Below are 18,149 nucleotides of genomic sequence, written 5' to 3'. Positions count from 1 at the left end.
ATGCCATGTTCTCAGACTGTCACCTATCATGGGCTGACTTATGTGTCCCCAAATTCATATGTTGACGTTCTGATGCTCACTACTTCAGAATATGACTGTATTTAGAAATGGCATTTTAAGTAGACAATAAAGGTGAAATGAGGTCATATAGGTAGACTCTAATCCAACAGTATCTATGTAAGAGGAGATTTACAAGAGACATGCACAAAGGGAACATCATGTGACGACACCAAAGGAAGATGGCTGATATGGTTTGGCTGTATCCCCACCCAAATCTCATCTTGACTTCCCACATGTTGGGGGGGGGGAGCAGGTGGGAGGTAACTGAATCATGAAGGCAAGTCTTTCCCGTGATGTTCTCATGATGGTGATTTAAGTGTCATGAGATCTGATGGTTTTAAAAACAGGAGTCTCCCTGCACAACCTCTTTTTTTGCCTGCTGCCATCCATCTAAGATGTGACTTGCTCCTCCTTGCCTTCCACCATGATTGTGAGGCTTCTTCACCCACGTGAAACTGTAAGTCCAATTAAACCTCTTTCCTTTGTAAATTGCCCAGTCTCAGGTATGTCTTTATCAGCAGCATGAAAACAGACTAATACAGTATATTGGTCTCAGAACAGTGGCACGTTGCTGAAAAGATACCTGAAAATGTGGAAGCGACTTTGATACTGGGTAACAGGCAAAGGTTGGAGCAATTTGGAGGGCTCAGAAGAAGGCAGGAAAATGTGGGAAAGTCTGGAACTCCCTAGAGACTTGAATGGCTTTGACTAAAATGCTGATAACGACATGAACAATAAGGCCCAGACTGAGATGGTCTCAGAAAGAGATGAGGGACTTGTGGAGCAAAGGTGATTCTTGTTATGTTTTAGCAAAAGGAATGGCGGCACTCTGTCCCTGTCCTAGAGATCTGTGGGACTTTGAACTTGAAAGAGATGATTTAGGGTATCCAGCAGAAGAAATCTCTAAGCAAGAGCATTCAAGATGTGACCTGGGTGCTGTTAAAGGCATTAAGTTTTATAAGGGAAGCAGAGCATAAAACTTTGGAAAATTTGCAGCCTGACAATACAATAGAAAAGAAAATCCCATTTTTTTGAGGAGAAATTCAAGCCCACTGCAGAAATTTGCTTAAGTAACAAGGAGCTGAATGTTAATCTGCAAGACAATGGGGAAAATGTCTCCAGGGTATGTCAGAGGTCTCCATGGCAGCCCCTCTTATCACAGGCCCGGAGGCCTAGGAGGATAAAATGGTTGTGTGGGCCAGGCCCAGAGTCCCTGTGCTGTGTGCAATCTAAGGACTTGGCGCCCTGCATCCCAGCCACTCCAGTCATGACTGAAAGGGGCCAAGGTACTGCTCAGGCTGTGGCTTCAGAGGGTGCAAGTCCCAAGCTATGGTAGCTTCCATGTGGTGTTAAGCCCACGAGTGCACAGAAGTCAAGAATTGAGGTTTGGGAACCTCTGACTAGACTTCAGAGACTGTACGGAAATGCCTGGATGTCCAGGCAGAAGTTTGCTGCAGGAGTGGAGCTCTCATCAAGAACCTCTGCTAGGGTAGGGCGGAAGGGAAATGTGGGGTCTGAGCCCCCACACAAAGTTCCTGCTGGGGCACTACCTAGAGGGCTACCATCCTCCAGACTCCAGAATGGTAGATCCACCAACAGCTTGCACCACATGCCTGGAAAATCTGCAAACACTCAACACCAGCCTGTGAAAGCAGTGAGGAGTGAGGCTGTACCCTGCAAAGCCACAGGGGCAGAGCTGCCCGAGACTATGGGAACCCACCTCTTGCCTCAGTGTGACCTAGATGTGAGACACGGAGTCAAAGGATATCATTTTGGAGCTTTAAGATTTGACTGCCCCACTGGATTTTGGACTTGTATGGGGCCTGTAGCCCCTTTGTTTGGGCCAATTTCTCCCATTTCGAATGGCTGTATTTACCCAATGCCTGTACCTTCATTGTATCTAGAAAGTAACTAACTTGCTTTTGATTTTACAGGCTCATAGACAGATAGGTAGAAGGGACTTGCCTCATCTCAGATGAGACTTTGGATTGTGGACTTTTGAGTTAATGCTGAAATGAGTTAAGATTTTGAGGGACTGTAGGAAAGGCATGATTTGTTTTGAAATGTGAGGACATGAGATTTGGGAAGGGCCAGGTACATAATGATATGGTTTGGCTGTGTCCCCAACCAAATCTCATCTTGCATTTCTACATGTTGTGGGAGGGACTCAGTGGAAGGTAACTGAATCATGGGGATGGGTCTTTCCCATGCTGTTCTCATGATAGTGAATAAGTCTCATGGGATCTGACGGTTTTGAAAAACAGAAGTCTCCTTGCACAAGTTTTTTTTTTTTTTTTTTTTTTTTTTTTGCTACCATCCACGTTAAGATGTGACTTGTTCTTCCTTGCCTTCTACCATGATCGTGAGGCTTCCCAAGCCATGTGGAACTGTAAGTCTAATTAAACCTCTTTCCTATGTAAATTGCCCAATCTTGTGAATGTCTTTATTAGCAGCTTGAAAATGGACAAATACAATGGCCATCTATAAGCCAAGGTGACAAGCCTTAGAAGAAACCAATTAATCCTGCTGACACCTTGATCTTGGACTTCCAACCTCTAGAAATGTAAGAAAATAAATTTTTCTTGTGTAAACTACCCAGTCTGTGGTATTCTGTTATGGTAGCCCTACTAAACTAATATACCCCCTCAGAATACAAAGGCCCAATCCAGCACTTTCTTCTACCTTAAGTTCTACAAGCCTTTTCTGATTGAAAACAAACAAAAACTCTCTTTTAAAAAGTGAGACATTTAGCCTCTGTGAACAAACACTGAGCCATCTTGCTCAGGCTAATGAAGAAATTTGGCCTGATGGCAAATAGAAGCCAGGTTGATTCTTTATCATGTCTGTTTTATCCAGCTTAGTATACGTTTACAAAAAATCTTCTACGTGCCTAGTATTCTTGCTATCCTGTGGCCTAGAAACAAGCATAAGTGGTTACAGAATAAGGCACAAAATGTGCAACGGAGAGAATCTTTGTCTTATACTAGTGTTCTTATAAATATGACCAAGAGAATCATTAAAACAAAATAAAACAGCCTGGGGATAACAGCAAGATGGAGGGCTCCCGGGAGCAGCACAGGATGGGAGATGGAAAAGGACATCAGTCAGTGCCTGTGGTCTGTCAGGTGCTTGACATGGGCCATCTCATTCAACTTCCCTAACACTTGAGAATTAGGTATCGGCATCCCTGCTTTAGATGAAGAAAACCAAAGCACAGCATGATTAAATTGTGCAACTGGTATGCTGCAGAACCAAGATTTTTCATACTGGTGTGTACACGAAAGTTTTCATTATGTAGAAAATTATACAGAAGTTGTATATTGAGAAGTAAATAGGTGAACAATCAACTGTTGAGAATTAGGATACCTGAGTTATTAAGAGATGTGAAAAGGATTCAGGATACAACTAATACTTATTGAATACTGCTATGCTTTAATACCCTCTACCAGAAAGGAGTTAGGTAGAGTTCAAGTTCCTAGAACAGTACCTGATACATAATGTAACAAAATCTTACTCATCAATTACTACTATTAATGTTACCACTTCACTAAATCCTGCCAACAATCCTGTGAGGCACATACAGTTACAGTTATCCCCATTTTAGAAATAAGAAGAATGATGCTTAGGGAAGTGAAGGTAATACACTCAAGGACATGGAACTGGGTAAAGGAGGATCAATTTTGTGTATAAGAACTACAATGGGGCTCAGCACGGTGGCTCACACCTGTAATCCCAGCACTTTGGGAGGCCGAGGTGGGCAGGACACAAGGTCAGGAGATCAAGACCATCCTGGCTAACATGGTGAAACCCCGTCTCTACTAAAAATACAAAAAAAAATTAGCCAGGCATGGTGGCAGGCGCCTGTAGTCCCAGCTGCTCGGGAGGCTGAGGCAGGAGAATGGTGTGAACCCAGGAGGCAGAGCTTGCAGTGAGCCAAGATCGCGTTACTGCATTCCAGCCTGGGCGACAGAGCAAGACTCCGTTCCCCTGCCCCCCAGAAAAAAAGAACTAAAATGGATCTCCCAAAAACATGTATATTTTTTTTTTGAGGGCTGTTGTTTTTTTTTTTCTTTTTTTTTTCCTTAGCTAACAGAAAAGGTAGTTCCTCTTACTGAATTGAAATGCTTCAAAGGAATTCTAATAAACTCCTCACTTCCTGAAGCTCTTTCCTTCTACTCTTGCTGGGCTACAAGCCACAAGAATCAAAAGAGAAGCTTGAAAGGCAGGAGGCAAAAGAAAAAATTAAAAAGACTGCCCCAGATGGCCCAGGATGATCCAGGAAATGGGCAGATTCTGCACGTGGACACATATGAACCCACAAACAGTAGTGTGATGTGCTGGCAGCCAATTTGCCAGGGTGGCAAAAAACACTGGGTGAGTTGCCTGGACACAGAAAACTGGGACCAAATGAGTCTGTGAAAGTCAGGCTCAGGCTGAGTTTCTTATTGCTGCCAACATGCCTGAAATGGGCTCCCAGGTCATTCCAGGAAGAGAAGATGTCTCAGATAAAAGTGAGCATGCGAACAATGAACAAAGAGAAGAAAAACGCTGGTCAATATAAACAAGCTGCATGGACTCAGGGATAGGCAGAATCCAGGATTCTCCCAACCAGGCTGGTGCTCACCTCTCCCCTCTCCACTCGGCACCTCTATCCTGTAGCTTGGACTACACATCTGTCTCTCCCACCCAGCTAAGTCCCTCAAAAGCAACTGGGCACACAGAAGGCTTTCAGTAAATGTTGTTTAAACGAGCAAATGAATAAGAAAGCAAGCCAAAATAAAAAAAAAAAAAAAAAAGAATTAAGTATATCTGCTTAGATTTGGTATCTGCCAAGAATATTGGCACGTCATTATTAAAACTTTTCTCCATAACTCTGGTAAATAGCTGACATCCTATTCTAAAATCTCAGAAAATCTGAATCCAGTTAATTTTATATCTATCATTCCTGATCTTCTTATTTTAAATAAGCATGATTTTATCACAAACATTTATACAGAAAGATCAAACATCTCCAATGTAAGTTCTACTTTAATCCTATAGGAGGCTGAGCAGTTTTATTTTACTCACCAATCAGGAGTACAAACTCATCGGTACTCACTTTCCCAATTTGCACTAACTCTTCCCTCTGCATTTTCTAATATGGTAGATAATATAAAAAAGGAAAGGCAAGCTTGTTCTTCAGGTAGGGTAGAGATTTGAAACGTAAGGTCTGTACCTTCCTTAGCCAGTCCCCCTTGTGCTGCCAACCCTCACCACCATCAACCAAGTACCATAAGAAGAAAGAAAAATTAGGATAAAGGAATGTTCCAGGAGCAACAAAAGAGTTTTACAGTACTAAGTGGTCAGACATTTTATTTTATAGATTAAGCTACTTGACTTAAAAATGTTAGGAGAGGGCTGACTGTGGTGGTTCATGACTGTAATCCCTGTACTTCAGGAGGCCAAGGTGGGCGACTGCTTGAACCCAGTAGTTCAAGACCAGCCTGGGCAACGTGGCAAAACCTTATCTCTATAAAAAATACAAAAATGTGCTGGGCGTGCTGGTACGGGCCTGTCATCCCAGCTACCTGGGAGGATGATGTGGGAAGATCACTTGAGCAAGGGAGGTCATGCCACTGCACTCCACTTGGGGGACAGAGCAAGATGCTGTCTCAAAAATAAAAATTAAAAATTAAAAAATGGTTAGGAGAATTGAATATATCACCCTAATTTCCAGACTTCCTTTTCTGTTTTCAAATCTAAAGATTAAAAGTGTGGTTGAAAACATCAAACTACTTTTCAAGCTCATTTCTCTTCACATCTGTAAATGGCTAACAGTGATGAAATAATATTTGATATTTGCAAACTTTCATTATCATTCTAAGTTTAGGACCAGCTCCTTTTGCCACAGAACATGATTAATGTTGTCTTCAAAAGGAAAAATAAGTGACTGGTGATGTTTCTAAAAGCCCTTTAAATAATAACAAAAAAGATTATCCTGCAGAGTACTTACAGCTTGATAATAGATATCCTCTTCTGAATCGGGAAAAAGAAAAAGTTCCTTGAAAATTACAATTGTCTGTCTCAAACAGTTCTTGCCAGGGATTAAGTCTAAACACCTAATTTTGTCTGTTTTATAGGGGATCAAAATGAAGGTTTTAGCTAATCAGTTAATTCATGAACAAAAAGTCCCCAGAGTTTTTATGAGCACTCTCATTTATGTCTAGAAATCTGAAATTTCCCATCCCATTGGCGCTGAATTTTTTTTTTTAAGAGATAGCGTCTTGCTGTGTTGCCCAGGCTGGAGTGTGGTGGCTATTCATGGGCGTGTTTCCAGTACTGATCAGCATGGGAGTTTTGACCTGCTCCATTTCTGACCTGGGCCAATTCACCCCTCCTTAGGCAATCTGGTGGTCCCCAGCTCTCAGGAGGTCACCACATTAATGCCGAACTTGGTGTGGCCACCCTGTCAGTATAGTGTAATACAGCCCAATACTCCTGGGCTCAAGCGATCCTCCGGCCTGTAAGGCACACACTGCCCAGCTGATGCTTAATTTTTAACCCACACACCAACTGCAGGCAATAGGTAAGGTACAGACTGAGGGGAGAAGGGTTAGCTCCAGTTAACAAATCAAGTGTTGCTGTTCAGGAGAATCACAGCTGAAGGTACTGAAGGTACTGGTGCTTGTCTTCAGCATTTTTGGGCATGAATCTTACCGACAGGCTTTATTTCAGAGGTGATCAGTATAAGAAGACACTCTCAAAAATGGCAATCCTTCCACTGGCTTTGTACATGCCAACACTTTCATACACTCAGAAATAAAGCCAAGCTTCTATTCACACTTATTTAAGTCTTAAATCTGGCAAAGGAGCACAGCTAAGGCATATATAAATGAAATCAACTGTGAGTACTTTACCAGACACACCTAGCTCTTTCCAGGTGCTACTGTCCAATGACGGTAACCCCTGAGGGTCGGAGAGGCGAATGGAAACAAATACAGATCTCTGTGGTACCTCTCTGATCCAACTACTTCAGTGAACTATGTAATAAAGACTTTCCAAATTAAGAAGGAAGTCCAGCAAGGTCAAGAGACACATCTTATGAACTGGAGACCCCAGGATGGGCCCTCAGTTAGCTAGCTACAGCTCCATTTTACTATAGCCCAGAGCTGTCCCCAGATAGAGAATCCCATGGGCAAAGAGGAACCCCTCCATGGTTAGAGGGCTAAGCTTCTCCAGATACTGCAGAGAACCAAGAGGCCTCATCTCAAAGCAGGGGCCCAAAAAAACACAGCACTGGGCACTGATGCTGAAAGTAAAACAGCAAATTGATTAACTTAATATATAAGAATCGAAGTGACAACAGCACCTCCTACAATTTGTATATCACTTAATAGTTTATAAAACACTTGGCACAGACCTTGACTTGCATAAAACTCAGAAGATCTAACATAAGCAGCATCACAGTGCTAAATTCTAGCTGAGGAATCTTCAGCTATGATTAAGTAAATTAACCTAAGGTGGGCTAAACAGGTGACAAGATTCATACCCAGATACTCTCACTGGAAATGCCATTCCACTTCTTTCACACTTTATTGTATATTACTGACCTAAATACCAAAAAGAACCAAATTCAAAAATCAAAAATCAAATCTAATCCTCCAAACAAATGTGTGGCACATAAGAACGCTGGACAAGTGAAAAAAGTTCCATCCAAAGAGTTTCAATCGATACTAAAATGGATCAAATAATTATTTCAGATTAAACAGAAATGCTATTTTAGGGGACAGGCTTTCTGTTAGGTGAAAAACAGTAAGTAGACATTCGATGGCTTTATTTGTGCCCAGTTGAGCTGCTTCTGAGATGTGAATAAAGCTATCAACAGTGGGCATCTGCAGTGCCTGTCCATTACCCATCATAGAAGAGATGGCCAGTCACATCTTTTCAGTCCAGCTTCTCAGGCACACTCAGGTCCACGGAAACACAGGCAGATTATTCCAGTGATGCCAATACACAGAACAGGGTCTTCCAGACTTAATCCAACAGGCAACTGGCATATTCATCAATGTAAAATAATTCCTTACATTTAAACAGAACATGTTAACATTCAAGACTTTCACACCTGAGACAGCCCAGACAATCTCTCCAGGGAAGGATACAGCTATACCTTTCCAGAAATGAAGGCAAAGTCTGAAGTTAGAATATTTTTCATGGTTACTCAACTTGTAGCTGTACAGGGTAGAGCCCATGTATGGAATACTCTGAAAACCCTGCTCTTTCTACTACTGTACTATCCCACTAAGATTATGAGATTAGATGTGAGATATCAAGAAATCAGTCTGGGCCCTTCCCAGTAACAGAGCTATGGTTCTAAGTTTCAAACATACTATTACTCACCAAAAGGGGCAAGAGCCTTAACCAGGTACACAGACCCTAATCCCCCCAAAATAAGATGAACAGAATTCAGGGGACCATGATCTCAGTTAGAAATTATATCTTTATTATTCACTAACATCCAACTGAAATTTTGTATTTCCCTGATTTATAAATGTAGGCAGCAAATCACAGTAGTAGTAGTAGTACCTTTGACTTGGTTACTAACAAAATGTGACATTTCCATGTCATATTACAGTGTTACAGAAATATTAATCTTTATAATAATCGCAACTTCAAAATTATTGTAGTTACTAGATCTGATGCTAGATGTTATTAATGTGCTAATAAACCAGCAAAAAAATTACTGTATCACCTTTTAAAAAAATATTTCACCAGTTTTGAAAAAACTGGTCTCCTTTGTACCTATGAATTTTATATTTTACTTTAAAAAAGGCTTCCCCAGTCTGTCAATGGGTTCCTTGGTACAAGAAAGAATTAAGAACCCATTCTGAAGATATTCAGGTAACACCTATCACAGATTAAAATAACCATATTATGTAATTCTAATTTTGTGAACCTAATGGGTTTCAAAGAAATGTGTAGGAATATAAAATTCATCTAAACTTGGTAAAGTTTTGCTACCCAACAGGTCAGAAAAAGGTATTTTTCTTAAAAAAGTTATTACATATGACAAATATGACTTACTAATTTAGAAAGATAGGTTATAATAATTGTGCAATTAAATAAAATGTAATATAAAGGGCAAATTTAACACTAATGATTCCAAAGTCACTTATGGATGTGATACTGTGTCAATCCTACTATGAAAATCAACTATCATTTTTGTATAGAGGTAAAAACTAGCATTCTAGTCAATAGAATGCTAAATATCAGTGAGTGTGCCACACTGCTTTGGTAATGACCGCTTTTGGAAACTTACTTATAGTCTCATTTGATACCCTGTTAAGGAATAATATGAACAGAGGAGAATCATCTAATTTTAGATTAGAAAAGAACCCCAGAGAGCCTGAAACACTTTCCTCTCTCCGCTTCCCTCCACGAGATAAAAATGACTCCAGCCAGATAGCCAAATTTTGATAAATGCCTATTATGTGCTGGGTACCTTTCAAGGAACTAGAAATCAAGTGATGAACAGGACTGAACAGGACACACAAAGTCCTTGCCTTTGTGGACTTAAATGCTAAAAGGAAGACAGACAATGATCAAGTAAACAAGTGATACACCCAAATAAATCACTTAATATTCCTAAAATCACACAGAAAGTTGGATGTAGAGCCTCGCTTGGGCCCTCGTTTCCTCCCACTAATCCCGTGTTCTATTATGTCACAATGCTGGGATCACAGATACAAAGGAAAGAAATCAAAGAGAAAATGCAGAACAGGGAGAAGGCTCAGAAAGAGGAAACCAGCACAATACTTTGAGGGGAGGGGATATCCTTGGTACATTTCTTTAATTTAGCATTGCCAACTCTGTCTGTAATTGCTCCTTGGACAAAATAAGCCACAAGATAAATAATAAGCTTCAAATCCATTGATAATTGAAACGAAATATCTAAGTACTATGCTGTTTTCCACGGAACACAATAGCAACCCCCATGCACACACTCTGTACGCTACGGAACAATTCCCTACCTTCCTATAGAAAAATCAATTCCTCTGAAGGACCAAAAGTGTTGAAAAAGAATCCAGTTCTCCTTATTGGCCACCAAATGGGTCTGAATCTCAGTTTCTCAGGGCACAGGGCAGTCCCCCATGTGCCTTTCTGTTATCATTTTCACAACGTTGAAGGTGAAACAAAGCGGTGGTTTAATCCCCAGCTGTAATTACCAAAGGGAAGCAGTCGAGGCTAATGTCTATAGCTCAGCTGGCTTGGCTGAGGGAAATGGGGGAAAAGCATTGCATGGCTTCCACCTAACAGGCCCCACTGTTTCTCCACAGAGGTGTCTGCTTTCTGTCCAACTCTCCAAACAGTCAATCATTGGCAAATGACCAACCAAACCAAAATTTAAATATATTTTTCAATACATTTCTTGTCTTTCCCTGGCTAAGGGAAATGAAATATATATAATTTCAACAAGTACTGACCCATTAATTAATCCCCAAAACAATCCAATGCAGTATTTTTGTTGTTTCTGCTCTCACAACAAAAATATTTATTTTGACTAGTAAGTTTTGAGATTACAACAGTTAATCTGGAAAAAAGAAGAGTGGTTTCCCAATGACAGAACATTAACTTGGAGGTTTCGCTTTTTCTCTTCATATGCTTTTTAAATCTTTGAGTCAATACGAAGTTTTCCCTATAATATTTGAACAAATGTATCATAAATTACTATGGAAGCATGGAAAATAAAACTCAAAGCATCTGCTTAAGAAATTTTTACATATAAATTATTCAGAAAGTTAATGGTGAGGTTAAAAAACAGAGAGCCACGGCCAGTATACAATGAAAGGAAAATTTTGCTTCACACCATGTGATTTCAATATGTATTTAGGAAGGCAGGCACTGCCAAACTTCCACTGGAATTGTTGTAACAGTCTTTTTCATTGTAATAGCTACTACTTACTGAGTGCCACACCTCACATAACATTTCTCTTAATTCTTCCCTCTACCACATCAAGTAGGTGTTCACATATGTGGTGAAATAATTTATCAAAGTTACATAGAAAGGCCGGGCGCGGTGGCTCACGCCTGTAATCCCAGCACTTCGGGAGGCTGAGGCGGGCGGATCACGAGGTCCGGAGATCGAGACCATCCTGGCTAACACAGTGAAACCCCATCTCTACTAAAAATACAAAAAACTAGCCGGGCATAGTGGCGGGCGCCTGTAGTCCCAGCTACTCGGGAGGCTGAGGCAGGAGAATGGCGTGAACCCCGGGGGGCGGAGCCTGCAGTGAGCCGAGATTGTGCCACTGCACTCCAGCCTGGGCGACAGAGCGAGACTCCGTCTCAAAAAAAAAAAAAAAAAAAAAAAAAAAAAAGTTACATAGAAAGTAGCCAAGGTGGAATCTGAAGAAAGGCCTCTGCAAGTAATGTCCATGTTCTCCTTCAGTTTCAACTCTAATCATACTCACAAATGCTTTTACATAATGGAGATGACGACTGTGACAAGATTAAATTCCTGCTTACCTAAATCTACTTTCTCATAGTTTAAAAAAAGGTCTATATTTTCTCTCAAGTTGAAAAGAATCCCTCTACCTCTCACCCCACTAAAAAATAAGGCATAAAACACACCACATCCCCTAACCTACTATATCAGAGAAACCACCGAGCTGAAATGACAGGATTCCACTGTTTTTGCACCCTAAGTCCACAGTTACCCGTGAGGTCCACCAATCCAGCCCTTCTCAACCTAAGAAAACAAAGCTAATGCTGTTGATTGCACCTCCACAGCTGTCTGTTAAACTTCAGGAGTTTATTATCTGCTTATTACTGACATTTGTATTTTGTAGATTTGACCAATTTTATTAATTTATCTTTAAAGGACTTTCAGCTATTTAATTACACAACAAATCTGCTATAATCAAGAACTTCTCTATTCAATCAGATTAGAGTTACTACTGTAAAATCTTGATTTACTTGCCTCCCTCTTCAATTTTCTTACAATTAAAGACCATACCGGCAGGGTGTGGTGGCTCACACCTGTAATCCCAGCACTTTGGGAGGCTGAGGCAGGTGAATCACTTGAAGTCAGGAGTTCCAGACCAGCCTGGCCAACATTGTGAAACTCCATCTCCACTAAAAATAAAAAAATTAGCCAGGCGTGGTGATGCGCACCTGTAATCTCACCTCCTCGGGAGGCTGAGGCACAAGAATCGCTTGAACCCGTGAGGCGGAGGTAGCAGTGAGCCAAGATCATGCCACTGCACTCCAGCCTGGGCGACAGAGCAAGACTCTGTCTCAAAAAAAAAAGGTAAATAAAGACCATACCATGCACAAGTAGCTGGTGTTTTAGAAATGTAGATGCGTAAGTAGGCACAACACACACCCACACTCACACTGCCAGAAAGCAATAAAACCATCAGGACAAGGCTCTGCCACGAACTGTGAGATTGTATCATAATGGGAAAGAGGTCAGTGTAATCAGAAATGCATGGGCTGCAATCCTGGTTCCAACCCTGGCCTCAGCATCCTCATATGAAAAGACGGGACAGTGAAAACTAGGCATAAAAACAAACCATTTAGCACAGTGCACAACATTCATAGTAGTTGCCATCACCATCACCACCACCAATAACTCCAAAGTGGGGCCATTTTCCCAGCTGCCCCGTTGTTTCCCGATTCATAACTGGGACGTGTCACTGTCTTCCCCTTGCCCCTTCTTTTGTACTAGCTTTATTGAGATTTAGTTTATATAACATAAAATTCATCCTGTTACAGTGTCCAATTTAGTAGGTTTTAATGTCACAGTTAAGTAACCACTACCACTATCTACTTCCAGAACATTTTCATCTCTGTAAAGAAACAGCATACCCCATTACTCCTTCCCCTCAGCTCCTGGCAACCACTGATTTATTTCAGTCTCTATGAATTTGCCTATTGTAGACATTTTATATAAGTGGAATGATACAATATGTGGCTTTTACGTCTGGCTTCTTTCACTTAGCTTACTGTTTTCAAGGTTTATCCATAGTTTAGCTTGTATCAGTTCTTTATTCCTCATTATGGCTGAATAATAGTCCATTGTGTGAAGATACTATATTACATTTACCTATTCATAAGTTGATGGGCATTTGGGTTGTTCCACTTTGGGGCTATTATGAATAATGCTCCTATGAACATTCCTGTACAAGTGTTTGTGTGGTCATATGTTTTCATTTCTCAGGTATATACCTAGGGGTGCAATTGTTGGGTCATATGCAACTCCCTATTCAACCACCTGAAGAACTGCCAGATTGTTTTCCAAAGCAGATGTACTATTTTACATTAACATATACAGTGTATTCCATTTTTCCTACAACCTTGCCAATACTTGTTATTGTCTTTTTGACTATAGAAATCCTAGCATATTAAGGTATTGCAGTGTGGTTTTGATTTGCATTTCTCTGATGGCTAATGATATTGAGCATCTTTTCATGTTCTAACTGGCCATTTGTAGTTCTTCTTTGGAGAAATGTCTATTCAGGTCCTTTGCCCACTTTAAAATTTTTTTTTATCCTTGAGTTATAAGTTTTTTATATGTTCTAGATTCAAGTCCTTTCTGAAACATATTGTTTGTACATATTTTCTCCCATTTTGTGAATTTTCTTTTAATTTTTGTTGTTGTTCATTTTTTTTTTTTTTTTTTGAGACGGAGTCTCGCTCTGTCACCCAGGCTGGAGTGCAGTGGCGCGATCTCAGTTCACTGCAACTTCTGCCTCCTGGGTTCAAGTGATTCCCCTGCCTCAGCCTCCCGAGTAGCTGGGACTACAGGCATGTGCTACCACACTTGGCTAATTTTTTTTTTTTTTTTGTATTTTTAGTAAAGACAAGGTTTCATCATGTTGGTCAGGCTGGTCTCGAACTTCAGACCTCAAATGATCCACGTGCCTTGGCCTCCCAAAGTGCTGGGATTACAGGCGTGAACCATGGTCCCAGGCCTCTTTCCACTTTTTAATGGTGTCCTTTGAGGCACAAAAACTTTTGATTTGTATAAAGTCAAATTTATGTATTTTTTTCTCTTGTTGCTCATGCTTTTGGTGTTACATATACAAATCCATTAGCTAATCCAAGGTTATAAAATCTTGTATCTCAAGTTTTATAGTTTTAGTTCCTAGATTTATGTTTATAGTCCATTTTCAGTTAATTTTTGCATATGATGTGAGGTAGTGGTTCAACTTCACTCTTTTTGCATGTGGATATCCAGCTTTTCCAGCACCATTTATTGAAAAGATTATTCTTTTCTCCAGTGAACTGTCTTGGCGTTCCTCTCTCTTTTAAATACACATTCAGAACATTTCATTCTTTGCAGGTATAGATCAGTCTCATTGTTATTTTCCATCTATTGAGCATTATATTATTCTCTTTAAACATGCAAATCATTGAAGAATATATATGAATCTCTCCTGTATTTACTTAAGCTTGGACAATCATTTATATTTAGAAACATTTAGCAAGTACCTACTTTGTGTCGTGCAGTATTCTAGATGCTGAGATACAATCCCCATGAGGCAATATGAGAAGACTATAAATACACATTGTATTCTATGACAGGGAGGGAAAGAATCATAGATGCTGAAAAAACAGAACAACTATTTCTGTGATGAGGGTTCTAAAAAGGTCACACTGAGGAGGGGCACCAAAAAGAACAACTAAATTGTCAATTGAAGGCTCTAGAGTATTCCAGAGAGGGGGAAATAATGGACATGAAAGTGTGTATTTGGAAAGAAGCCCAAGGTATCTAGGGAACAGAGGTTCAACACATAGACTGTGGGGTGACAGGTAAAGGTGCCTCATGAGAGGTAAGCAGGGTTGAGTGTTATGGATATTATACACCATGCTACAGAACTTTAACTACATGCGATGGCAACCAACTCTAGGCCTGAACAAGAAAGTAATGTCTACTTTAGGAAGAGGACTGTGGGGATAACTGTACAGAACTAACTAGCAGAGGGACAGATTAGTACTGAGCACTTCTCACATATGTCCAGCCTACAGGAGATTGTGTGTGTGTGTGTGTGTGTGTGTGTGTGTGTATGTGTGTGTGTGTGTGTGTGTGTTTCTTTTTTTGTACAACTGCATGACAACAATGTATTTTGCTGCTATCTCTTGCTGATAACAATACAACTAAGACATTTTATATTTGGTTCCACCTTCCTCATTTCATTGAAGTGTGTGTACTGCCAGCCTTAAAGAAGATGTTGTGTACACATCCTGTTGGCTTCTCAATTCTATTTTCTTCATAATAACAATCTTTTTCAGATACTCTACTGTAACACGTCATAAAAGATATAATACTATCACGGAAGGTCATTTAACTTTGCACCCATCTTCTGGTCAGGAGCCCAGCTGAAATGAAGTTAGTCGTTCACACGCCTTACAAACTGCTTCTTTCCCTTTTTCAATTCAAATTATTCCATTTTAACTATTCTTCCAATATTGTCTAGCATGTTCTGCCATACCTGTCAGCCGGGTAAGAGCGTCAACATGCTTCCATCATCAGTTTCACACAAGCGAGTGTACCGCTCTACTTTTACTCTATTTGGATTTTCTACAGAAGTTTTCCAGAATCCCAACTATATCCAAGTCAAAAATTCTCCACTTTTCCTAGTACATGTAATAAATATTTTTGCATTTAATATAATCACAGCAATCATACTAGTAAGAAAAAGCACACTGAAGCTTCTCTCCGTTAGAATGTTCAATTTTTAACTGGTATTTCTTAAATGGACCTTTAGCATAAAAGGAGGTGTTATTTTTGCTGTCACAATGGTGAGAACTGTACTCTATTCAATGAAATGAAATGCTTCCTCAAAATAAATGAGCAGGAGACATAATGGAATTCTACATTCCTTGCTCTTTTCTGTTAACTGACTGCTGATGTGAATGTGATCCATCATCTGGTGTCCCTGCTGGAAGAGCCTGTTCTACACCCCTTTCTCCCTCCAGTGATTCTTACAAAGACTTGTGTAAAATAAGTCATTTATTTGCAACAGCGGGAAAACTGGTCAGCAATCTGGCTATGTAAGTAAGTAAGTAAGTAAGAAATAAATAAAGTCAAATTGGCTCACATAAAAAAAAGATGGAAAAAAATGAAATTATAGTGGCTGCAATATGCCTTACACTTGAAAAAATTGGTAAGTTTTTATATCAGAGAAGGATAAATCTTTGATTCCTGCCTCCGCTTCAGCAACTTTCCTATGTAGCTGCCAATTTTTCGCCCTAGCAAAATTATTAAAAACTGAAAATTACATATTTTAAACCACTTTAAAAGCAGAGGCTGAGAGACAGAGAAAGAATAAGGAAAGAAAAATCCATCTGGAAGGATATAATAAAAAAAATGTTAGCAGAGTGATTATCATCTCTGGATAGTAAAAATGTAAATATTTTTCCTTTTATGCTAAGTAGGAAGAACCAAAAACGCAGAAAGATAGAAAAACAGTTTGTTAGGTATTTGGAAAGGTAGCTATGCAGAAACAGAAGATTTGCATATTGTGCTGAGGCTAGGACAAAAACTAAAGTACATACAGATGTCCACAATGTTCCAGCCATGCAAAACATTTTATCCCTTATTCACGCACAGGAACATAAGTTCATCCTTTAAAGCTTTTTTACCCTTCCAATATTTCTCTGAGATTGCTATTACCATCATTTTACTTAGAAAACCAAAGCTCAGAGAAATTTAAGTGCAAACAGCCAAGTTCTCACATCATACTCAGTAACTCACCAAGCCCAGGTTGTGCCACATCGTGGAGCAACTGAACTCCATTTTTTTTCCCTCTGTAACAGAAGGCAGGCCCTGTTTATGTGAGCTATGCCTCCTTTAATATGTTAACTAACTAAATCTATGAATTTTCTTGAAAGTTTCTATGAATTTTTATAGAAAGTTGTATTACAGGTGGAAGGAAATTTCTAAAGCAGGAGACTCCATAAAGAAATCACAACCAAACAATCAAATATAAAAACCCCACTTGGCAGAGGACAGTCTAGTAGGCCTTCTGTGTTTCCTTTTCTCTGGCTCTCTGGTACGTCAAGTGGCAAGACACAAGAAGCGCCACGTGGTGCCACAAAATGATGGCACACCTAGCACTACAGTACCTAAATTAACTCCTGAAACATGGCTTTGAAGCCTCAACATATATTATGTTGGAGCAATGATAGTGTCCATAGTGAGTAGAGAAGTCCATCAAATGGATTACCTGTGAGATATAACCTGGAGGCACATGAATGGGAGGAATGGATCCATTGGGTGACATCATGGGAACTTCAGCAGGTCCTAAAAGAGATGAGTCCAGATGTTAATAGCTGAAGAAATATGCATTATTCAAAATAATTAATGTTTTTAATATACTATCCAAACTGAAGATAATTAATCACTTTGACAATTTTCTCTTCAAAAGTTGGTACATATTGCCTTAAAGCTAAACCTGAAACCATGAATGAAAAGGAATTCTCCAGCTATACAACTCAAAGAAAACAAACAAAAAACCCAAAACTGTAAGTATCTTTATAAATACTTAATGATTCCCAAAACCTCAAGTTCCATAAACCAAGATTGCTCAGTTAATAGTAGTCTAACAGAGTGGGGCAAAAAGTTTCTTTCTTTTTATTTGGCCTTTAAAAGAATGTATAATTAATCAATATTTAAACAAATCGATTATAAAATTATTTTATATTCTGGTTTAAACAGCTCCTATAGACTTTGTGTTTACGATTTTCAATTAGATTATTATTTTTAATAAATTACTGTAATATGCCATAATTTGAAATAGAAGAAATCCTTAAATTATTCCAAACCAACTGAATAACGCAGGGGGGAAAAAACAGATTTTTTTTTTTTTTTTTTTTTTGAGATGGAGTTTCGCTCTTGTCACCAAGGCTGGAGTGCAATGGTGTGATCTCAGCTCACTACAACCTCTGCCTCCCAGGTTCAAGCGATTCTCCTGCCTCAGCCCCCGGAGTAGCTGGGATTAGAGGTGCCCGCCACCACGCCCAGCTAATTTTTGTATTTTTAGTAGAGACGGGGTTTCACCGTGTTGGCCAGGCTGGTCTCGAACTCCTGACCTCGTGATCCACCC

The 18,149-nt window shown here is 39.8% G+C and overlaps 1 protein-coding gene and 1 pseudogene across 6 annotated transcripts in view; one reads left to right on the top strand and one right to left on the bottom strand.

Annotated features, from left to right (window-relative positions):
- The window catches only part of FNDC3B (fibronectin type III domain containing 3B), a 365,202-nt gene that overhangs the window by 158,919 nt on the left and 188,134 nt on the right, over positions 1-18,149 (bottom strand). For all 6 annotated transcript variants that reach the window (XM_063621666.1, XM_063621665.1, XM_063621667.1 and 3 more), the window contains one exon: positions 17,271-17,347. In XM_063621666.1, coding sequence (XP_063477736.1) covers positions 17,271-17,347 — 77 coding nt within the window. The remainder of the gene's footprint in view (positions 1-17,270; positions 17,348-18,149) is intronic.
- Positions 17,507-18,149, top strand: part of LOC134733268 (ubiquitin-ribosomal protein eS31 fusion protein-like) — a 75,528-nt pseudogene continuing 74,885 nt past the window's right edge.

Source organism: Symphalangus syndactylus, chromosome 17, assembly GCF_028878055.3.
Source record: "Symphalangus syndactylus isolate Jambi chromosome 17, NHGRI_mSymSyn1-v2.1_pri, whole genome shotgun sequence".
In the NCBI taxonomy this organism is placed as follows: domain Eukaryota; kingdom Metazoa; phylum Chordata; class Mammalia; order Primates; family Hylobatidae; genus Symphalangus; species Symphalangus syndactylus.
Note: the sequence above shows the minus strand (reverse complement) of the source record. Positions and strands in the feature narration are given on the sequence as shown.